Source organism: Colossoma macropomum, unplaced genomic scaffold (genome assembly GCF_904425465.1).
Source record: "Colossoma macropomum unplaced genomic scaffold, Colossoma_macropomum, whole genome shotgun sequence".
Lineage (NCBI taxonomy): Eukaryota > Metazoa > Chordata > Actinopteri > Characiformes > Serrasalmidae > Colossoma > Colossoma macropomum.
Genome location: NW_023494785.1, coordinates 27365541 through 27384787, shown reverse-complemented (window position 1 = coordinate 27384787; position 19247 = coordinate 27365541). Strand labels below are relative to the sequence as shown.

Below are 19247 nucleotides of genomic sequence, written 5' to 3'. Positions count from 1 at the left end.
GTCATAATTTGAAAATGCCTGTTACCCTTTACATTGGGTGTAAATTTCGTGATAAATGGAACAAAAGAAACGGCCAAAAATGACTTAGAAAAAAGTCTGGTTACACTGACTTACATTAAAAGTAAGGTATATTTTTACATTAAAAGTAAGGTATGTCTCCTGTTAAGTTATCATTTTGGAGATACAAGTGTTTGTTCCGACAGCAGCAATATGTGTGTGTGCGTGTATTTTGCTTACTTATGCATTTATGAAGTGTCACTAAAGGTAGATACTTTATTTGAATTTATTTTAGTGCTTAGTTGACACTGTTGAGTCACATTAATTAACAAATTAATAAACTACTTAAAATATCTAAAATAATATGTTTCAGCATTACTATCATTAGTTAATGATTAATTGAGACATTACTAAACCATTTAGTAAGGCTTATTACTCTCTTGAGCACTGTTAATTGATGTACTCATATTGTAAAGTGCAAATTACATTAGTATGTTACAAAATGAATTGCATTTCCATTTGATTTATATTCTGTATCAACAGGTTCGAGTCTGCACTTCTGACTTTTTCCTCAAAATAAGAAGACAACAATAACTATTCATCAAAATCAAGTCATATTAAAACATCACTTCTATTAGGTTGCACTTTTTTCCTTTTGTTTTGACGTAAGAAATGACAATAAATTTCGCAAATATATCTTTCTGCAAAACAAGAGAGTAAACAATCATTTTGAATCCTATACAAATCATAATAAAATATTGCTCTTCTAGTAGGTTAGACTTACTTCACTTATTTTGATTTCAAGAAATGATATAAGACTGTCCTTTTCATCCAGTGTAAATCAGAATTAAATATCTCATACTTACTGCATGAACTAAAAGTTTATAGTCTGAACTTTTGGCAGAATCTCTCTGGTGGTTTCAGTGAGCTACAAATGAGAAAAAAATAAAAATCAAATTACAACATGGTTTTGTTCTCACAGGGGATGAATGCGACTTCTGAGGGTTTATTGATTATAGTAGTAATTGTTAATTGCAGCCTTACTGCGCATGTGTGGTGCGAGAGGCGGCCCTCAGTGGGTCTTATGCTCATCAGCAGAGCTGTGCACACCTGCCCTGCCACTCTCCTTTACAACAACTGCAGAAACAACAGCAACACGCTGAGGCCCTGAGGCCCCTGCTGTACCAGCTGTTCCCCACTGAGGAACAAAAGGCCTAGCAGACACAACACAACACCAAAATACACCAGCTCTCTCTCTCTCACTCGCCCAGTCACTCACCCTCACATACAAACACTTCGAGATCAATGGAATGAAGGATAGAACCACTGAAAGGCAGACCAAACTGAGAACATCACCTCTTTAAAGCCAAAGACACGAGCAGCAGCTGCTGCATTCACAATCCATAACAAACCAAGAGTCGGTCCACATCTTACAAGATGCTCAATAAAAACAGTAGATACACATGCACTAATATATTAAGCTATAATGGGGAGCCTTTCAGAGAGGGCCATTAGCCTGTGAATTAATGGCAAATAGATTAGACTAACAATCGCTTGCTGAATCTATCTCTCAGCAGGCGTAGGTAAATGAATGGCCTCTGGTTTTTATCTCCTTCCTGAGGTGTGTGTACAGGCCAATCAATCTGTGAGACGGGATAACAACACTTCCTCCTCCGTCTCTGCTCTAAGCCCTCTTTCCCCCTGGATTGAGTGGTGTACCCACTTAGACATGGCTGCACAAACACAGGCGCTGGGAGTGTGATGCTGTAGGATCATTAAAGGCCTAGTGTAGCGGCACTGTTGGGGGCTTCAGGGTCTTCAAGGCTCATAAACCTGCTCTAATGCACAACAGTAGGGTCACGGTCAGGAAAAATGTCAAAATGGCAGACTTCTCTCCTAACTAGGATCAAAAGTGTAATATCAATCACAAAGCAAGCTTGCAATGCCAGACACGACATATAAGAACAGCATATAAAACACATCCATCCAGTCCACACTGACTCTGACTCAGCTTAGTTCTATAAACTCTTCAGGCAGAAATAACAGTTCATAATTCTTACTTTTTTTAATTAAATAGATTTACAGCAGGGCAACCAGAAGATCTGACAAAAACACAGTAGCAAGTTTTTACCATTATTTGTGTACAGTACAGTAGTACTCTGCAACTACTTGGCCAACAATATCATAACAATAGAAGTATTATTTTAAATATACAGTACAGTGCAAAAGTCAAAGACCACCTTTTCTTTAGCTAAATTTCCAGTCAAAAAGGCCATTAAGTGCAAGCTATTCATTTGATTGACTACCAACATACCTTAGCTGCCTTGCAAATTTCTTTCTTAGCTAAAATATCTAAAGGAGATATTTTTGATGAGATTAGATATAAGATATAAGATATATTAGATATAAGTCCACTTGCATAAGAAAGGGAAATCAAAGGAAAATAAATGAAAAAACTAGAGTTTACAGAACTACAGTTAAATTATTAAAACATACAGAGAAATTGGGACTCCAAAAAATCATGCAAGACCTGGTAGAGCACTGTCACTGTCACCATCAGATAAACCGAGCTTTTATTAATGAGAGAGGAGAAAATCTCCACTCCTGCTTCAGATCTGAAAAAATCCACAGGTGTTTCCATACATCCTACCACTGTGAGAAGACAACAACTCAACATTATGAGCCTGAATCCGGAACAGCATAGAAGCTGTAATAAAGGCAAAGAGTGGACACACTAAATATACAGTATAGTACTGTGCATTTGGCAATGGCAAAGGCCAGTATTGTAGTTCCCAATCCCATAGGAGGTGTGACTATATGGATCGCTATGGCGTTTACATTTTCGCTCAAGTGCACAAATGGAAAAAAAGCAGACTGTGTGAGTAAAGAATGCTGAAGGTGTGTATTGAAACATTGATTAAAATGGACACATTTCTGCTATATTAGATGGAACTACAAAAACAATGCTTCTGAAATGCTTTCAGTGAGATTTGGCCATAAACCTCTATTGAGATGTCAGATAAACATCAGCTAAATTTTGGTATATGAAGTGCTGTGTCAAACCATTTACCATAAAGAACACTTCAGCATGGGCCCATTCTTTTGTTGTGTATATATATATATATATATATATATATATATATATATATATATATATATATTTATGTGTGTGTGTTTGTTTGTGTGTTTGTCTGATGTCTTTAAACTGAGCAGGCTTTTGTATTGTAAGGAGTGGGTACAGCTGGGGGCATCACTTCACCAGAGCCACTTAATTAGACGAGTGAAAATAAAGAAAGACAGAAAGAGTGCTCCTCATGAGCAACAGGCATTCAGTAATAAGCATTCACGCAGATTTACTTATGCTAAATGGGTTTTTCACAGTGTTATGCCAGTGCTGGCCCACCTGTGTGTGGGTGTGTGAGGATTGTGAGAATGCTCCTCTAGGTGTTGAGGGTGAGGGCAGGGGGGGCGACTCGACACTTTTCAGTGGCCACTGGGAACCACTGGCTCTCTGCTAAAGCCATTATAAGTGCCCACTGGAGGGGCTTGATGTGGGTTGATATGTATTAAAATATTCTCCCCTTGGGCACCTGTACTCCTTTAGATGTGTCAGTGACATTTTAGCCTCAGCGATTTTACAAAAGGGGTCTAATGGCCTTTGAAACAGGGCAATGACAAAGGCCATAACCAAGGGGCTGAGCCTTGTGCAAATGACAGTCGCTAAAGCTGATCTACAGGGAGCCTTGTTGAAAAGGTGAGAGTTTAAGCACAGAATACAGAGTTGAGGTCTGCATGCTGGGGGCTGGTCACTGAGACAGTGCTGCGGCTGACCTATTCTTCCTGCCCTAGATATTGCAGATATGACCATGAGCTAATGTTTAGCATGTGTCTGGATCAGCAGGCCTATAAGGCGTTATTTCTCAATTATGACTGTGTACATGAACTCTACTCCAACTCATCCCAAAGCTATTGGCTGGAGACAGTGCAGTTCCACTGCCCCACAGTCCAATGCTGGGTTAGTGTCTCTCTAGTTGATGTTTGCCAATTGGTTTGGTGATCCTGGCTTATGTGCAGCTGCTCTAGAGCATCTCATTCTATTGATAATGCTATTCTATGGAGATTAAATGAGCTGAATAGATCAGTAATGGGTGCACCTTAAAGAAACTGAATTCATTTATTAGAAGGGGTGTCTGGATACTTTTTGACATCTAGCGTACCTAAATTTAAAGTGGATAAACATAGGTGGCTGGCTGGCTGGCTATATAAGTGGCTACCTGGCTAGCTACATGGCTGGTTGACTGGCTATATAGATGGCTGGCTGGCTACATAGACAGATGTCTGGCTAATTAGCTGGCTACATAGACAGCTGGCTGGCGGACTGACTACATAGATGGCTGGCAGGTTGGCTGGCTACATACATGGCTGGCTGGCTACATAGTTGGCTGGCTGGCAGGCAGGCTGGGTATATACACGGCTGGCTGGCTGGCTGACTGGCTACATAGACAGCTGGCTGGCTGGCTGGTTGGCTGGCTAGTTACATAGACAGCAGACTGGCTGGCTGACTAGCTGACTACATAGACGGCTGGCTGGCTGGCTGGATCGATGGATGGATGGATGGATAGATTAGGCTGAATGGGTTTTTGCCTAAAAGGAAAAACTTGTGCTGTATAGGCCTATGGTAAATACACATTTCTCCTGTTCAGCCAAATATAATTACTAGGAGAATGAAGTAAGGAGGTGAAAAACGTCTTTATCTTCAACATAGCCGGTGTAGGGATGTTTAGAATTCATTAGCATTGCTAGCATACTAAATGTGAAGAGAAGCTGACAGGCGAGGAGAGCTGTAGGCAGTACATTAAGGGAAAGGCTTTTTAGGGAGAAGAGTCAGTGGGCTGGTTAAGTGGTAGCTTAGCATAAGAGAGAGAATGTTTGTGTGTGTGTGTGTGTGTGTGAGAGAGAGAGCGACAGAAAGAAAGAGAGGGCAGAGAGAGGGAGAGAAAGAGCTAAAAATGATACACAGCAGAGACTAGAGACTAATGACAAAGAGTGACAAAGAGAGAACAAAGAGACGTGCATGTGTTGGCGAGACAGAGGGCGAGAGACCTTCACCAGGAATGTAACGAGACACTTGAAGCTCTATAATTAACCTAAAGCTTCTGCCGGAACTGCTGCCTTATTATCTGCCTTATTTAACTCCATGACACCTGGAGTTTGCTTGTAACTTATTTAGACAGAAGTTTGCATGAACAGCATCACAAACAAGACTCGAGGTTTCCAACTCCACAATTTCACAATTAGATCCTAAACCTCACTCCCTTTCCAATTTGCAGCTCCAAAAGTCCTTTGTTGTTCCAGTATCTATTTAGCTCATCATATCACCCTAAAACTCATTACAGATAATGCAGCGTTTCATTCATACAGCAAGTTTCATTAGAGGGAAAAGAGACGGTAACATGCTCTAGACTGTGACTCATCCAGTTAAAAGTGTGTTTGAATGGAGGCGGATGAGCTTGTCGTTTGTCTTTTATCTGCGAGAACAGGGGAACCTGTCTCCTCAGCGATACCAAAACAGTGCAGAGATTAGCGGAGAAGAGAACATGAATGAAGGAGGCGACGCAAAAGGCAAATCTTCGGCAAGTAGCTTAAGGTAAAGACACAGATGAAAACGCACAAGAGGAGCAACTGGAATTAGGCAGCGTTTGACTGTCTCAGGCAGGTGACGGGTAACAGTGTGCGCACACACACACACACGCACACAGTCTATACTAACACACAGGCACATGAAAACATGCTAGAAATAGAAAATGTGCCATACTGTTAGGGATACAAGTTAGGCTCCACAATATGACAAAACACCAAACAAATTGCTCCATATTTCAATGGCGATGTGCCTTAAAAATACATTAATGAACCACTGACATGACTGGATGCCATTATGTGGATGATATGATTAAAGATTGGTCTGCATTATTTTGACCAACATTATTACGCTTATTGGTCATTCCATTATCTTAATTAGTCAAACTGCTAAAAGAACACTTAAATGGAAATTCAGGACCCTCAAAAAGCATCCATGATTGATGATGATTCATTTGCATACTGCAATTTTCTGCAACATCAGTACTGCAAAGACCAATTTCATGATAATAAAAAGTTATGTTTCATATTTTAAAACTGAATTAACAAAACCATTTCTTTTTGGTTGCCGAGGTTAGGGTTAAACTTAGGTTTAGAATTAGACTTAGAAAATTCTTAAAGATATGTATTTAGATATAGTTATGTATTTATGTATAAATTCATGTATAGATATGTTAGCATGTATGTATGTTTTTTTTTTCCTTTTATGTATTATTTCCCATTCACTTTCTCCTTCCTTATACAAGTGCATTACCTTCTGGGTGGCATCTGCCTTTCGCACAGTACTGTTTGATAATTCTTTTTTACATTATTTGAAAATGCCACCCTATCTTTACACTATGTGCTAATTTCACGATGAATGGATTAATAGAAATGCTCCAAAATTATATAAAATCTCATTACCTTAACCTACACAACAGTTAAGGTACACTGAGCATGCAAAATACCTTGTGGTAGTCAGGTATCCTGTTAGTGCTCAAGTTTTGGCTGGCTGACAACTCACTAGCTGTGCTAATGCTAGTTTCAATGGCAGCAAAATGGTCCCTCATTTGGCACAATTTCATTGTTCTCTTTGATTTTTAAAAATGGAAATCCAAAATGTCATAGGAGACAACTTTTCTCTTTTTCATTTGGGAATGGAACTTCGGCAGTTTGAATCACAAAAATGGTCATACAGAGTAAATTAAAAAACAGCCCAGTGTCTTTGCTTACTGCTGCTATGTCTGACAAGATTTTGAGGCTGCCATGTGTAACTGTGTAACTTTAAGTGCAGTATATCCAACATTCAGAGAGGAGCAGATAGAAAAAGTCTGCAATATGCATTGGTTTTCTACATACATTCTACATTGTGGTCTCTCAAGAGCCTAGTAGCACTAAAAAGGCTACAGATCACTTCAAAAAGTGAGACATCTGATCAAACAGCATTGCATATAGATGAAGTAGAAATAAAAGAGCAGTGTTGTTCTTGTACTGCGGGGTGAGTAAATATCCCATTGAGTACTGTTAAATATCCAATGCTAGCTAAAGAAGCTAGCAAACAGTGATTAGGCTGTGACTGGTGTCCGTTTTGTTCAGCAGGACTGTGTGCTCACAAAGAAAGATTACAGAAACTAGCCAGACTTGCTAGTTAACTAACTTTGGTTTTAAATAAGTAAAAACTTCACCCCTCTTGACTTGTACAAGTAATATTAATGATACACCCACAAAATACTGCAGCATTTTGTAAAGTTCTGGAAGCACGCCAGAGGTGCCCGGGCCTAGTTACAGATGCTACGTTACTGGACAGTCTAAGGTCCTAATGTGCTAAACTCTGGACAATCACTATTTAGAGGAGTGGGTTAGTGAAGGGTCAGTTAGGTGGAGCAGTTCTCTACAACACCCCCAGAGACTGATCAGTGCATCAGCTCTAGTAAAAGCCGTTACACAAACAACGGTCTTGCCCAGAATTTGTATTTGAGCATCTATTTTTCCCAGTCAGGCTAATGGATATCACAATGGCAGAACATTCTTCTCAGAGATCCCCCTTAGGTTTTGGGAAGTCTAAAGGGTAAATTGTATTTTGGACCTTGTGTACATAAATGCTTTTTTCCTTCTCCTAAAGCTACAGAATCAGTGTTAGGACAGTTTTGTTTTGTTACAGCAGCGACGATACGTGTGAGCTCACATCCTAACAATGTATAAAAGCTTTGCGTACAGTATGTGTGTGTGTGTGTGTGTGTGAAAATGAAGAGGGAGCATTCAGAGCACTCTAGAATCCCAAAAATCCAGGCAGAACTAGACCACTTCTCGGCAGCATGTGAGAGACTGAAGGCGGCAGATGGAGAAACATTACTTTTTATAGGAACCTATAAATACCAACCCTTTAATCTGTGTGAGATGCAGTGTGGAGTGCCCGCAGGCCCTGAACACCTAGCAGCCTCTCCTCTCCGTCTCTGTCCATCTCCCTACACCCCCCGGCTCTAATAATATCACTCTCTCTCCACAGCGTTTAACACCGCGAACCTGCAGCAGATAGAAGCAGAGAAGACAAAAAGGGAGAGGCCAAGCAGGGAGGCTGAGGAAATTACCCAACAAAATGAGACTGATAGAGTGGGAAAGATGAGAAAAAAAGGAGATGGAGGGAGAGGGAGAGAAACGATTAAGTCGGCGTGGTAGGAGGCCACGCCCCCCCCAGGGAACAGGCCGCTCAAGCTGTGCCCTGAATAGTTGCCACAGTGATGGTTGTGTTTGTGCACATGCTGCAGTGTTTAATATCCTCCCCTAGTCCTGCTGCTCTACACACACGTCTAATTGGAGTCAGGTGACGCTGCCCTGCCACTCTAAGCAGCCCACTTTGCTCCTGATGGCAATATGCAGCGACACATAGGTCACACTGGGTGAGAAGAAGTGGAGGAAGTTGAGCAAAAGGGTTTAAAGTCTCACTAAAAAATGGTGGTCAAGTGTGTAGAGGAGTAAAAATGCTTGAATGTGTCATGACGGTCTGATTCATCTGAAGGTGGTGATCAACTACACTGATTATTGATTTTTAGACTCAATTTTTACTGATTCAGGGTTGTCAGTTTCATGTATAACAGCAATCGAGTAAATTGCCAACTAATTATTGCCAATTCTTCAAGATTTTTTTTTCTTCAAAGTAGCTGAGTAATTGCGATTGCCCTAAATTCTAATCATATTTATTCCTTTAACAAAATTAAATTCTAGGGTTATTTTGATGTGTAAACATCCAAAAAAAAGTCTTGGAATATTACTTTTATTGTTGATATATCCAATACGGTGCTCCTCCAGTCACTTTTGTATATTCCATTCTGAATCAAATACATACAAAATAATCAAATTCACTTTATTACTATGACTTTTAGAGCTAAGCCTTCTATTAAGGTCATGAATGTCAAAAAACAAGGAAAAACATGATAATGCTAATTTTGCTAATGCTCTATGAGCTTTCTAATAGTATATTAGCACTAAGCTAATGCCGATACCCCTGAACATTTTTTGTTCTTTGGATATTTGAATGTTGTAAAAGACATTCCATGTTTTATTTGATGCCTGTAATAGATGTATACATATATTTTACCCTGTACCCAAAATCACTCACTGTAAATTAAAAATATGATTAATTGTTTCCACTGTCACTCTCTAATTACCTTAGAGGTTGATCTAATGTGTAAGGCCTTCAGGTCAACTCCTGAAGGCCTATCCAATGGCTTGGCTGTATCTACCTAGAAATCTAGTCAATTTTTCATTACGCAGTTCAAGATTTTAGTTCTTGTTTCCAACCAAAACTTAACAATTATTTACTACAGTAAAATTTACTACAATCATAGTACTACATAGTTTAAATACAACAAGGATGATAGTTATTATAGTTCTGTCAGGTATAAATGAGCTAAATAATGTATTTTAATAATGATGAATATTAATGTATTTTAGTAATAATAGTAATGTAGAGAAATGTTTTTTTGAAATCTTAGAAATCATTAGACATTGTGAAGGCTTAGAAGGCCCTGCGGGTTCCCCACTGATCAAATCATCAAACTGAACTGTGGTGAAATTTGAGATATTATGATGCATTAAATTCTTTTTTTTAAAGAACTGCAACCTAATCTAACTGAAGGTCAGATGAAAGTGCCACCTGGTGACAGTGTGAGAAACAGTTTTGTGTTTTGTTATTATCTGACCGTGACAGGTGTGAGAATGCATAGATTGTATTGTATCTGACTATGTGTCTAGTAAATGACAACTAAAGACTGGAAAGATGACCAAAGTCCAAAAGACAAACGTTTCAGGCTGCAATCATTACACCAACATTCAGAATGTACAACTATAAAAAATGTTACTTGCTATAAAATTTACATTTACAGGATATTCAATAATGTTTAATAACTGAAAGACAATGAGTAGTGATTTAGTTTACCTTTACCATAAGCAGGTAAAGGTAAGTGGTAAGCACAGCAAAGCATTACACAGTGATGCTCTCACTAATGATTAAATGAAACCAGATTTACTGCCGTGCTAAAAACTTCAGTGACAAAAAACTCTCAATGAGGGAAAGAGTATTCATTTTCAATGCATTAATAATGCTCCATTAAATATTTAATGTGCAATATAAGACAGGTTATAATATCAAGACGGCTCCCCAATGTCTGGTGAAAATATAAAACGATGCTCGTCAACAGTTGGCCAGTGTCCTAGGATGGCTAAAGCACCTGACGACAGAGTGACTAATGTCTTCTCAATGAATTATATATACTAAAATATATGTGCACATTGCCAATGAAATTAGGCAGCTTATGTTCTGGATCATCATGGCTCTTTTAAAATGGGAACATTATTCAAATACAAGTCCAATTTCTTTCAGTAGGCCCCAAATGCATCCCACACATCTTACAAAAGAGAAAACACATCAAGTTGTCTAGCAACCAAAATGAGCTATAGGTTGTTATTAGAGATGCACAATGATATTGGAATCCTTTAGATATCTGCATATAATTGCTTCAAAAGAATTATCAGCATTGGACAGATGTTTAGATTGGACCTTGATGACTTATTCATTGCACTCTGGAAGAGCAGAAAGTTTAGGCATCAATAAGTGTATTTTTACTTATAAAAACATCATGTATCATTGGGTTTTGCCATCGCATTGATTTATTTAATTCCATCATCTGAACACTTGATTCAACATAATTAAGTATTGACTAGCCAAACTAGGTTTTGGATTATAGTCACAATTAATATTAGGCTGCCACAGGAAGAGGTTTGGAAATGGTTAAATGAACACATTGATACATGTACAACCCCGTTTCCAAAAAAGTTGGGTGCAAAATGTAAATGTAAAACAAAATGCAATGATGTACAAATCATTTGAATTCTATATTTAATAGAAAAAAGTACAAAGACGACATACAAAATACTCAAACTAAGAAATTTTATTGTTTTGTTTTTTTTTAATAATTTTACAAAACTTTTTTTATACTTTTCAAAAAAGTTGGGACAGGGTCAACAAAAGATAAAGTTGTGTAATGCTAAAAAAAACCATCTAGTGGAACATCTCACAACTAATTAGGTTAACTGACAACAGGTCAGTAACGTGATTGGGTATAAAAAGAGCATTCTAGAGAGTCTTTCAGAAGTAAAAATGGGGAGGGGTTCACCACTTTATGAGAGACAAATAGTGCAACAATTCAAGAATAACATTTTGGGCAGCACTGCATTAAAAACAGACACGATACTGTAGTGGAAATCACTGCATGGGCTCAGGAACACTTCCGAAAACCACTGTCTGTGAACAAAGTTCGTCGCTGCATCCACAAACCCAAGTTAAAACTCTACCATGCAAAGAAGAAACCATATATAAACAGGATCCAGAAACGCTGGTTATCAAGCAAGAATGGGAAAACATTTCACTTTCAAAACTACAGCAATTGGTCTCCTCAGTTCCCAAACATCTACCACAGAGTGCTGTTAAAAGAAGAGCTGATGCAACACAGTGGTAAACATGTCCCCATCCCAACTTTTTTGAAACGTTGCTGGCATCAAATTCAAAATGGACATATTTTTCAAAAAATAATAACATTTCTCAGTTTCAGCATTTGACTTTTTGTCTTTGCACTATTTTCAATTTAATATAGAGTTTACTGATTTGCACATAATTGAATTCTGATTTTATTTACATTTTACATTTTTTTGGAAAATTGACTTACTTTTTGTATTCATATTATTTGAATTTTGCTGAAAAGTGGTGTTTTCTTAAGCAAAGAAATTAATTCTTAAATAGTTTTTTAAATCCAATTTTCTGAGGTGCCTAAAACCTTTGCACAGTACTGTATACATATAAATATACAAATATAATCATGCTAATTCAAGTGGATTTAGTCTCAATTTCTACATTTTATCAATGTGAATGCATCAGCAATAGGAGATATGAACATGAAAAATATCAGATACTTGCACCAGCCCAGAATTCCCATATCGGTGTGTTCCTAGTTTTTATCTTGTTGCTCTGGTTTCACAATGCAGAATACAAAACATCCAAAGAGCACCAGAGTACAGCAGCACATACATGCGGTGTCTGTAATGAATGTAATGAAATCACATTCAAGGTTAACCTGCTCTTAAAGTAAGTGGAGCTCCGTTTTTAAAGTTTTGTGCCTGAGCGTAATGTGCAAAAATGAGGCTATAAGTGTTATAGCATTTCAGTTGGAGACAGTTAATCAATGGATAGATCCTTCCTGTCCTTGACAAGCTATTACTCAGTAACAGAGTCACACGCATTATTACCAAGAATGGCTCCCACTCAGGATTCGCTGGCAGTATTTTTAAACGTCAGATTGTTTCTCTGCAAGGCCCATAAACACTTTTTCCTCCAAAATGAGCCATGGCATAGCAATGCAACAATAAAAAGTGGAGGTTTATTTCCTTTGAATGTGCTCAAATGATGCGTCCTGATATTCAAATCACTGCTGCTTTCAAATGGACCAAAGGGGCCTTATGCTTATTGGTCATATATGACACATGAATGAATTAATTAATCTCATGTCACTCATTCTTTTTGTTATATAGCACTGGTGAAATTAAGAGAAAGATACAGCACTTCTTATTTCACTGTAAAACTAGAGGCCATCTCCTTTGACTCCCACTTTGCCTGATGTAACCTCCTACAGCCTCACCAATCAAACATTTGGCTAAAAGCTCTGCCAACTGTAGATGGATAAAAAGCTGCAGTGCTGAAATGGAAGTGGGATTTTAGCGCTTTTAGGCAAATATTTTTGGACATTATCTGCATAACTGTCCTAAACAGCACAAATCAAATTCCACATAACTGCATCCTCTGTAGTGGACTGAAATACCTGAAATAAAGTCTTGCCTACTGGAATCAAGACCGGGCAGCACAGGACAGTCTTGGATGGATGCTGGATGAAAAATTAATGACAGAAACATCTAAGCAGACTAGTCTGGCAAAGGTGGGTAAAAAAAAGGAACAACAAACACACATACAGTACAAGTGTAAATGTACCATCAAAGGTCCAGCTATGGTCCTCCAATCGTGTACCTTATTGTTTGGCAGGATTTTTTCCCCCCTAATTCAGTTGTGGCCAGCTAGGTCTCGTCCTAAAGCATGATGCTACCAAGCTGGGAGGGTAAAGGCTATTGCATGCTTCCTCCAAACCATGAGGTCAGCCATGCATCTTCTCAAACTGCCGCTAACCCATCATTAGACAGCTCAACACACTTAGAGGAGGACGCTAATCGCCAATTCTGTTACGTCAGCAAACAGACACCCTCGTTGGCTAGCATCATTCTGAATAATGGGAGAGAAGGAGGACCATTCTACCCACCCAGAGAGAGAGAGAGAGACCAATTTTTAAGGTTTGAAGATACATTACATTCACCTTCCCAGAGGCAAGGTACATATTTGTACCTTTTATAAACTTTTTTAATAGAAAAATAAAAAGCCTGGAGTCAAGACACCGTGCATAGAGTCAGTGCAACCAATTATATTCCCTAACTAAAGGTGCTGAAGACATACAACTGGAGATACTACCAGTGACAAATGTTTGCACCCTGAAATATATAATTTAGTACCTATTTAGTGCAATAATATAATACCTAATATATTGTTTGTTTGCTGGTAAATGTATAAAATATCTGTAGATGATTCCCATAATAAAGCTGTGTAGAATCAAATATGAAGCTGTTTATTTGCTGAATTTAACATATTGGGGAAAAAACATAAAATGTGGCCTGTGCAAAAGTTAAAGCACATTTCATATTTGATTTTTCATTTTTTTTTGCCAAATGCTAAATTCAGCAAATAAACAGAAATTGTGCACCACCCTTTGCAGAAAAAAAAGTTCATATTTAAGCTTGTTTCCTGTAGTTGATATGTCACTTAGAAAATCAACATATAATTTAACTGGAGGTGTTCAAACATTTGCATATGACTGTATTAACATGTGGCACTATCCATATATATATATGGATTCACGTTAGAGTCTGCAGTATATAAAGCGAGATATATATGTATATATGTAAGCTCAAGCTCCACTGGGTTAAGTGAAAGGTACTTCAAGAAACTGCCAACAAAACCCTGGCATCCCTGAGACAGAGAGACAGCCTATTGTTCTGAAACTGGGGTAAGACAACCTTCTTCCTGAAGAGCAGCAGCCATGCAGGCTTATTCTGGAGTACTACAAAAGGAGTGTAGGAGTTACTCCAATACACTGATCCAGGGCCTGCGCTCTAAAGTGTAATTACGACAGGAGAACATACAGCACAGGGCCCAGGTTAGCAGCACTGACGCATGACTGTTACCAACAGCACAACGCCTACACACGATTAAACTCCAGACCAGACTCTTAATTCCACTCCTTAAATTCTCTGCCTCTGCCAGGCCTCACAGCCAACTGGGCCACTGACGGGAGTTTAGAAATGAATCAGCTTGTCAATAATCCTTGGGTCGACTCAGGCCCTCTTGACAATATTATTTCTCCTCAGTGCCAATAACGCAGGTACACGAGGGAGATAAATGTCCATTATTCTCTTTAATGAGCATCAATAAGCTTCGTGAACCGCATTCGTGAGCTCCCAAGGTCTTTGCTGAAGCAGCACACAAGATACGCAGACTATATTCACACCACGAATGTAACAGCAAGTCGAAAGCACATTAGGCAAGCCCCTCCCAAAGGGACGGTTTTAACACAGTCTCAATGTGCCATGTTGAGTTGGAAGGGAAACTGCACCCAAAAAAAAATAATGTATGTGTTTTTCACACCTCACATTTTCTGGCACTTTCAGAGGTGTGTATGACATGATGGCTTAAGCCAGCATTGTTTTGGGCACCAAGGAAGCAAATCCTGTGATGTCACTTGGATATGTCAGGCTAGGATTGGTGGAGACTGAGCCAGATCTTGATTCGCTGTAATTTTCAGTGAAAAGACTTCTTGGGACACTGACAGCACTACGGTCCAGCTGTCCAGATGGATACAAATTCTGCACTGGGCAACGTCTATAGTGATAATGGCCTGCAATCTCCTCTAGAGATGGGACAGAATGAAAATTCCTGATCAAGATATAAGTCAGCAAAATCATCATGCTGTTATTGCAGTTTTGTTAAAATATATGAAAAATGTTTTTAGAAAAACACTGCATGTTGAATTCACTGCTGGCATTATATTAATTAACTTCATACTGAACAACTTGTATTTTCCAAAAAAACCTGACTATGAAATTATAACCAGCACCACTGCTGTATCCTGTTCAGATGTAAAAGTACGTAAACGTGTGTTTTCCTAGCATGTGCTTTGCAGGGAGGCTGTAGCAGGAGGCTATTAACTTTGCAGTATGACATTTTAAAAAGACAGTAATTATACAAGCTATGTTTAAATTTGAAATAGCATGATTAAGATGGAGTTGTATACTGAGGTATTTCATTAAAACCACTAACCATCCCATCTCTAACCATGTTTTCTTTTATAACATACAGGAACAGCTGAGACAACAAGGTTCACAAATGATCACAAATATTGCATATGTGTCATATGATGCCTTGGCCATTAGCCTCAGTTTCCAACAGAGAACATGTGTGTTCTTGTATTAGTCAGCATTCATTAGTGCTGGGTGATATATCATCTACACCGGTATACAGAGGAGCACCGTGACTGTTAGAGCTAGGCCAAAAACCCACCTACCTCTTTGATAACGCTAATTTCTGTAAAAGCCCCTAAGGGATTACAGTAGTATGTTAGTGCTGACCTGGCAGTGACTCACGTGGACGTTTTTTGGCCTTTCTAGATTAAACGCGAACATTTGAGGGTTGTGAATGACATTGTATGTTTTATTTGAAGCTTGTAGCAGACATATAGTTCACCTTGTAGCAGTTTTACAGTGACTCTTCAGTAAAGAGCCTTGGCATAGAGCTTCTGCTGTTTTCCATTTCTAACATCTGACTGAAATCAGCATCTGACTGTTCAGGTCAGCACTCATACTCACAGTCAGTCCCATATCAAGGACTTCCAGAAAGCCTAGAGTCACGTTTTTTATTACAATGTTTATAGTCCCATTTATAGGAAATCCAAATTATGCTGGTGGTTAATCTGACACATTAGGCCTTCAGTTCAGCTCCTGATGTCCTAAGCAATGGGAGAGCTTGCTTGACTGTATCTACTTGATACCACACGGAAAAAAAAATCCTGACTGGATAATTTTCTACTGGGCATTTCAAGAATTTAACCCTTTCGTTTCCAACCAAAACAATGAAATAAGATTATTACTACAATGCTTGCATAGTTCAAATACAAGCATGATGATCACATTAATAAAACTGAACTAAATGTATTTGTTATTTCACAGAAATGATTAGGCCAAGAAGGCCCTGAGAGCTCCCCACTGTTGGTATATCTGTATTAGTATCACACAACAATACTGATTTTCAGCTTTAGTGATTATTGAAAATTCACTTTGATGTTTACAGTACTGTCTAAAGTTTCCTTTGGTCTTCCTTTAAGAAAAGCAGAACAGAACAAAACAGTCCCAAACAAGCTGTATCAGGACTTTATAAGACTGTGTATAATAAGACGAGGCTGAGGACAGCACGTCTTCATAAAAACAGGGAGAACCTGGCGCTCGTCCACTAGTTGGCACACTCTTCTATAAATGACCAGAGCCTGAAACCACTTGGTTTCACGCAGTGTTGTTAAACATTCTCATTTCTAAGGTCCAGTGTGAGCGTCCTTGCTGCACGCGCTATAACATATTCCACTACATTCACACATCTCAGGGGCCTTCCAACACAAAATATCACAGTCAATACACTGACTAATACAAAAGGGATCCATCCAGCACATCTTTTCAAAAAAGCTACTGCCTTTATGTTGATGCCTTGTCTGTTATATTAATGGAGGGAAATACACTTGACACAGCACTTAATTGAGTGACAGGTGCAGTTTGCACACAGGAATAATAATCAGGTATCACTTGATTATTATTCAAATTCCCACTCCACCTGGCCTGTGCAAACACATCTTTATCATCTCCACACTGGTGAACTAATGACCACCAATAGCAGAAAACCAGACTATCACAGAGAATAGAAACAAATATATTACAACATTAATGATTTATTAATTATGAAAAGTATTATGAAAATCAGTCAAAATAGCGAAAATAGTTACTGTCATGGTTTTGTATGATGATGATGATGTTTAATATTAATAATGATGATTATTAGTATTAATATTAATGTTAATATTAAGAATAATTATCATAATCAGTACTTGTATTGCATATTAAAGTACAATGGAAAAAAGTGTGTGACTCATAAGTTTCCCTTATGAAAACGGTCCAAATTTATTTTGGCCCTTGAATTTTCTGATGACTAATAACAATTAGTGAAAATAGTTATAATTATTATTATGATTAGTATTATTATCATCATGTTATTATATTGTTATTATTCACACTACTGTTGTTGGTCATAATAATAATAAGCCAACGTCATCTTAATCATAATAATAATGATAATATAATAATAATAATAATAATAATAATAATAGCCTTCATAACGTTAACCCCCCCCCCCAAAAAAAAAAATATTTATTAATTTATATGTTTATTTTTTCTCTATTTTTAGTTTCATTATTTGAGCTCAGCAGCCGCCCTTTACGCTGTATGAAAATTTTATGCAGAATGGACCAATAAGATGCTCCAAAATTGCCTGGAATGAAATTGATTTACATGAACTTATATTAAAATCTAAGACTATTTTGATCTTCTCCTGTGAAGTTACCATTTTGCAGACACTTGTTTTTATTTACTTTATTTTTTTACATCGACGATAATCATCATCACCGTCATCATCATCGTCATCACCATGATAACCCCTAAAGCCTATATAGCTATGAATGAACTATATATGTGGGGGGTTTCATTCCAACCTGCTGTATATCTGTAACAAGAACAGGTCTGAAAAGAGTAACAGCTGATTTATAACAGCACTTTCGCTCAGTGGACAGTGTGTATTAGTTAACGCGGCCTCTGTAATGTACATAACTGCGTCTGTAAGTGATGTCTCTATGTCTCTGATGTCTCCGCTGCACTTACTCTGGCTCTCGAATTTCCTGATGATGGTGTCCAGGAAGGTGTTCTGGGGCGCCACGTGCCCCCTCCTCACCGGCATCCTCACTCACAGCATCACACACACTCATACACTCTCGCACTCTCAGTCCGGATCTCCCGCTTCTCCCTCACAGTCAGTCAGTCAGTGACTCCACGGCCCGTTTAGCTCCTGCTGCTCCGCCTTTATTTACTCCAGCACAGTCCGCTGGGGCCAGAGCCTCACCATCACTTCTACAGCTCCACTCCTCCTCCTCCTGTCCGCTCCTCTCTGCTCCTCCTCCTCTTCTCCTCCAGCCGCACGCTCTCCTCGTGCGTACGGTAGAGCCTCCTCGCGCGCGCCTCCCTCACAGCGGAGAGAAGAGCACGAAAAGCGCGAAAAGCGCGGCGTCAGCACCCACACGACCAGAAAGACGATAGAAACTAAACTTCCCAACTAAAAACCTGCCCCTCTGCACGAAGCTGCTGTGAGGCGTCGCGCGAGTCCAAAAGAGACCGAGCGAAACAAAGAAAGAAAGAAAAGAAAGGCACGGAAGGAGAAAAAACAGTGAAGAGCTCCGTGCATCAGCGAGGACGGTTAAAAAAGGCTCGGGCTGTGCTGGAAGCGCGCGGCACTGATTGGCTGAAGGCGCTGGGGACAGGTGCTCTGTGTGTGTGTGTGAGTGTGTGTGTGTGTGTGTGTGCAGGTGTGTTGTGGTCGAGTCCTCGCTGTCTCTCCCTCACTCTCTCCCACCGCTGAGAGGAACAAAAACAGAAGCGAAATGAAAGCGCAGAGTGAGAGCTGCTGGAGCACGAGCCCGTGTGTGCGCGCGCGCGTGCCCGTCTCCTCTGGCTTTATGTGCTTCAGCGCGGGGGTTTCACACTGTACGGCTCTACGTCACCGTGGATGTGGGGTTTCCCTACCGGCGCGAGACAAAGGAGGACTCAGCACACACACACACATACACACACACACGAGCGTGCGCGCAACGACACCCCACCCCAAACACACACACGAGCGCGCA

At 39.2% G+C, this 19247-nt stretch overlaps 1 protein-coding gene across 1 annotated transcript in view; it reads right to left on the bottom strand.

The window, feature by feature from the left end:
- The window catches only part of kcnh2b (potassium voltage-gated channel, subfamily H (eag-related), member 2b), a 273542-nt gene extending 255029 nt beyond the window's left edge, over window positions 1–18513 (bottom strand). Inside the window, exon 1 of the mRNA XM_036589362.1 lies at window positions 18232–18513. Within this exon, the coding sequence (XP_036445255.1) occupies window positions 18232–18307 (76 nt within the window). The 5' untranslated portion in view covers window positions 18308–18513. The remainder of the gene's footprint in view (window positions 1–18231) is intronic.
- Between the last annotated feature and the right edge of the window lie 734 nt (window positions 18514–19247).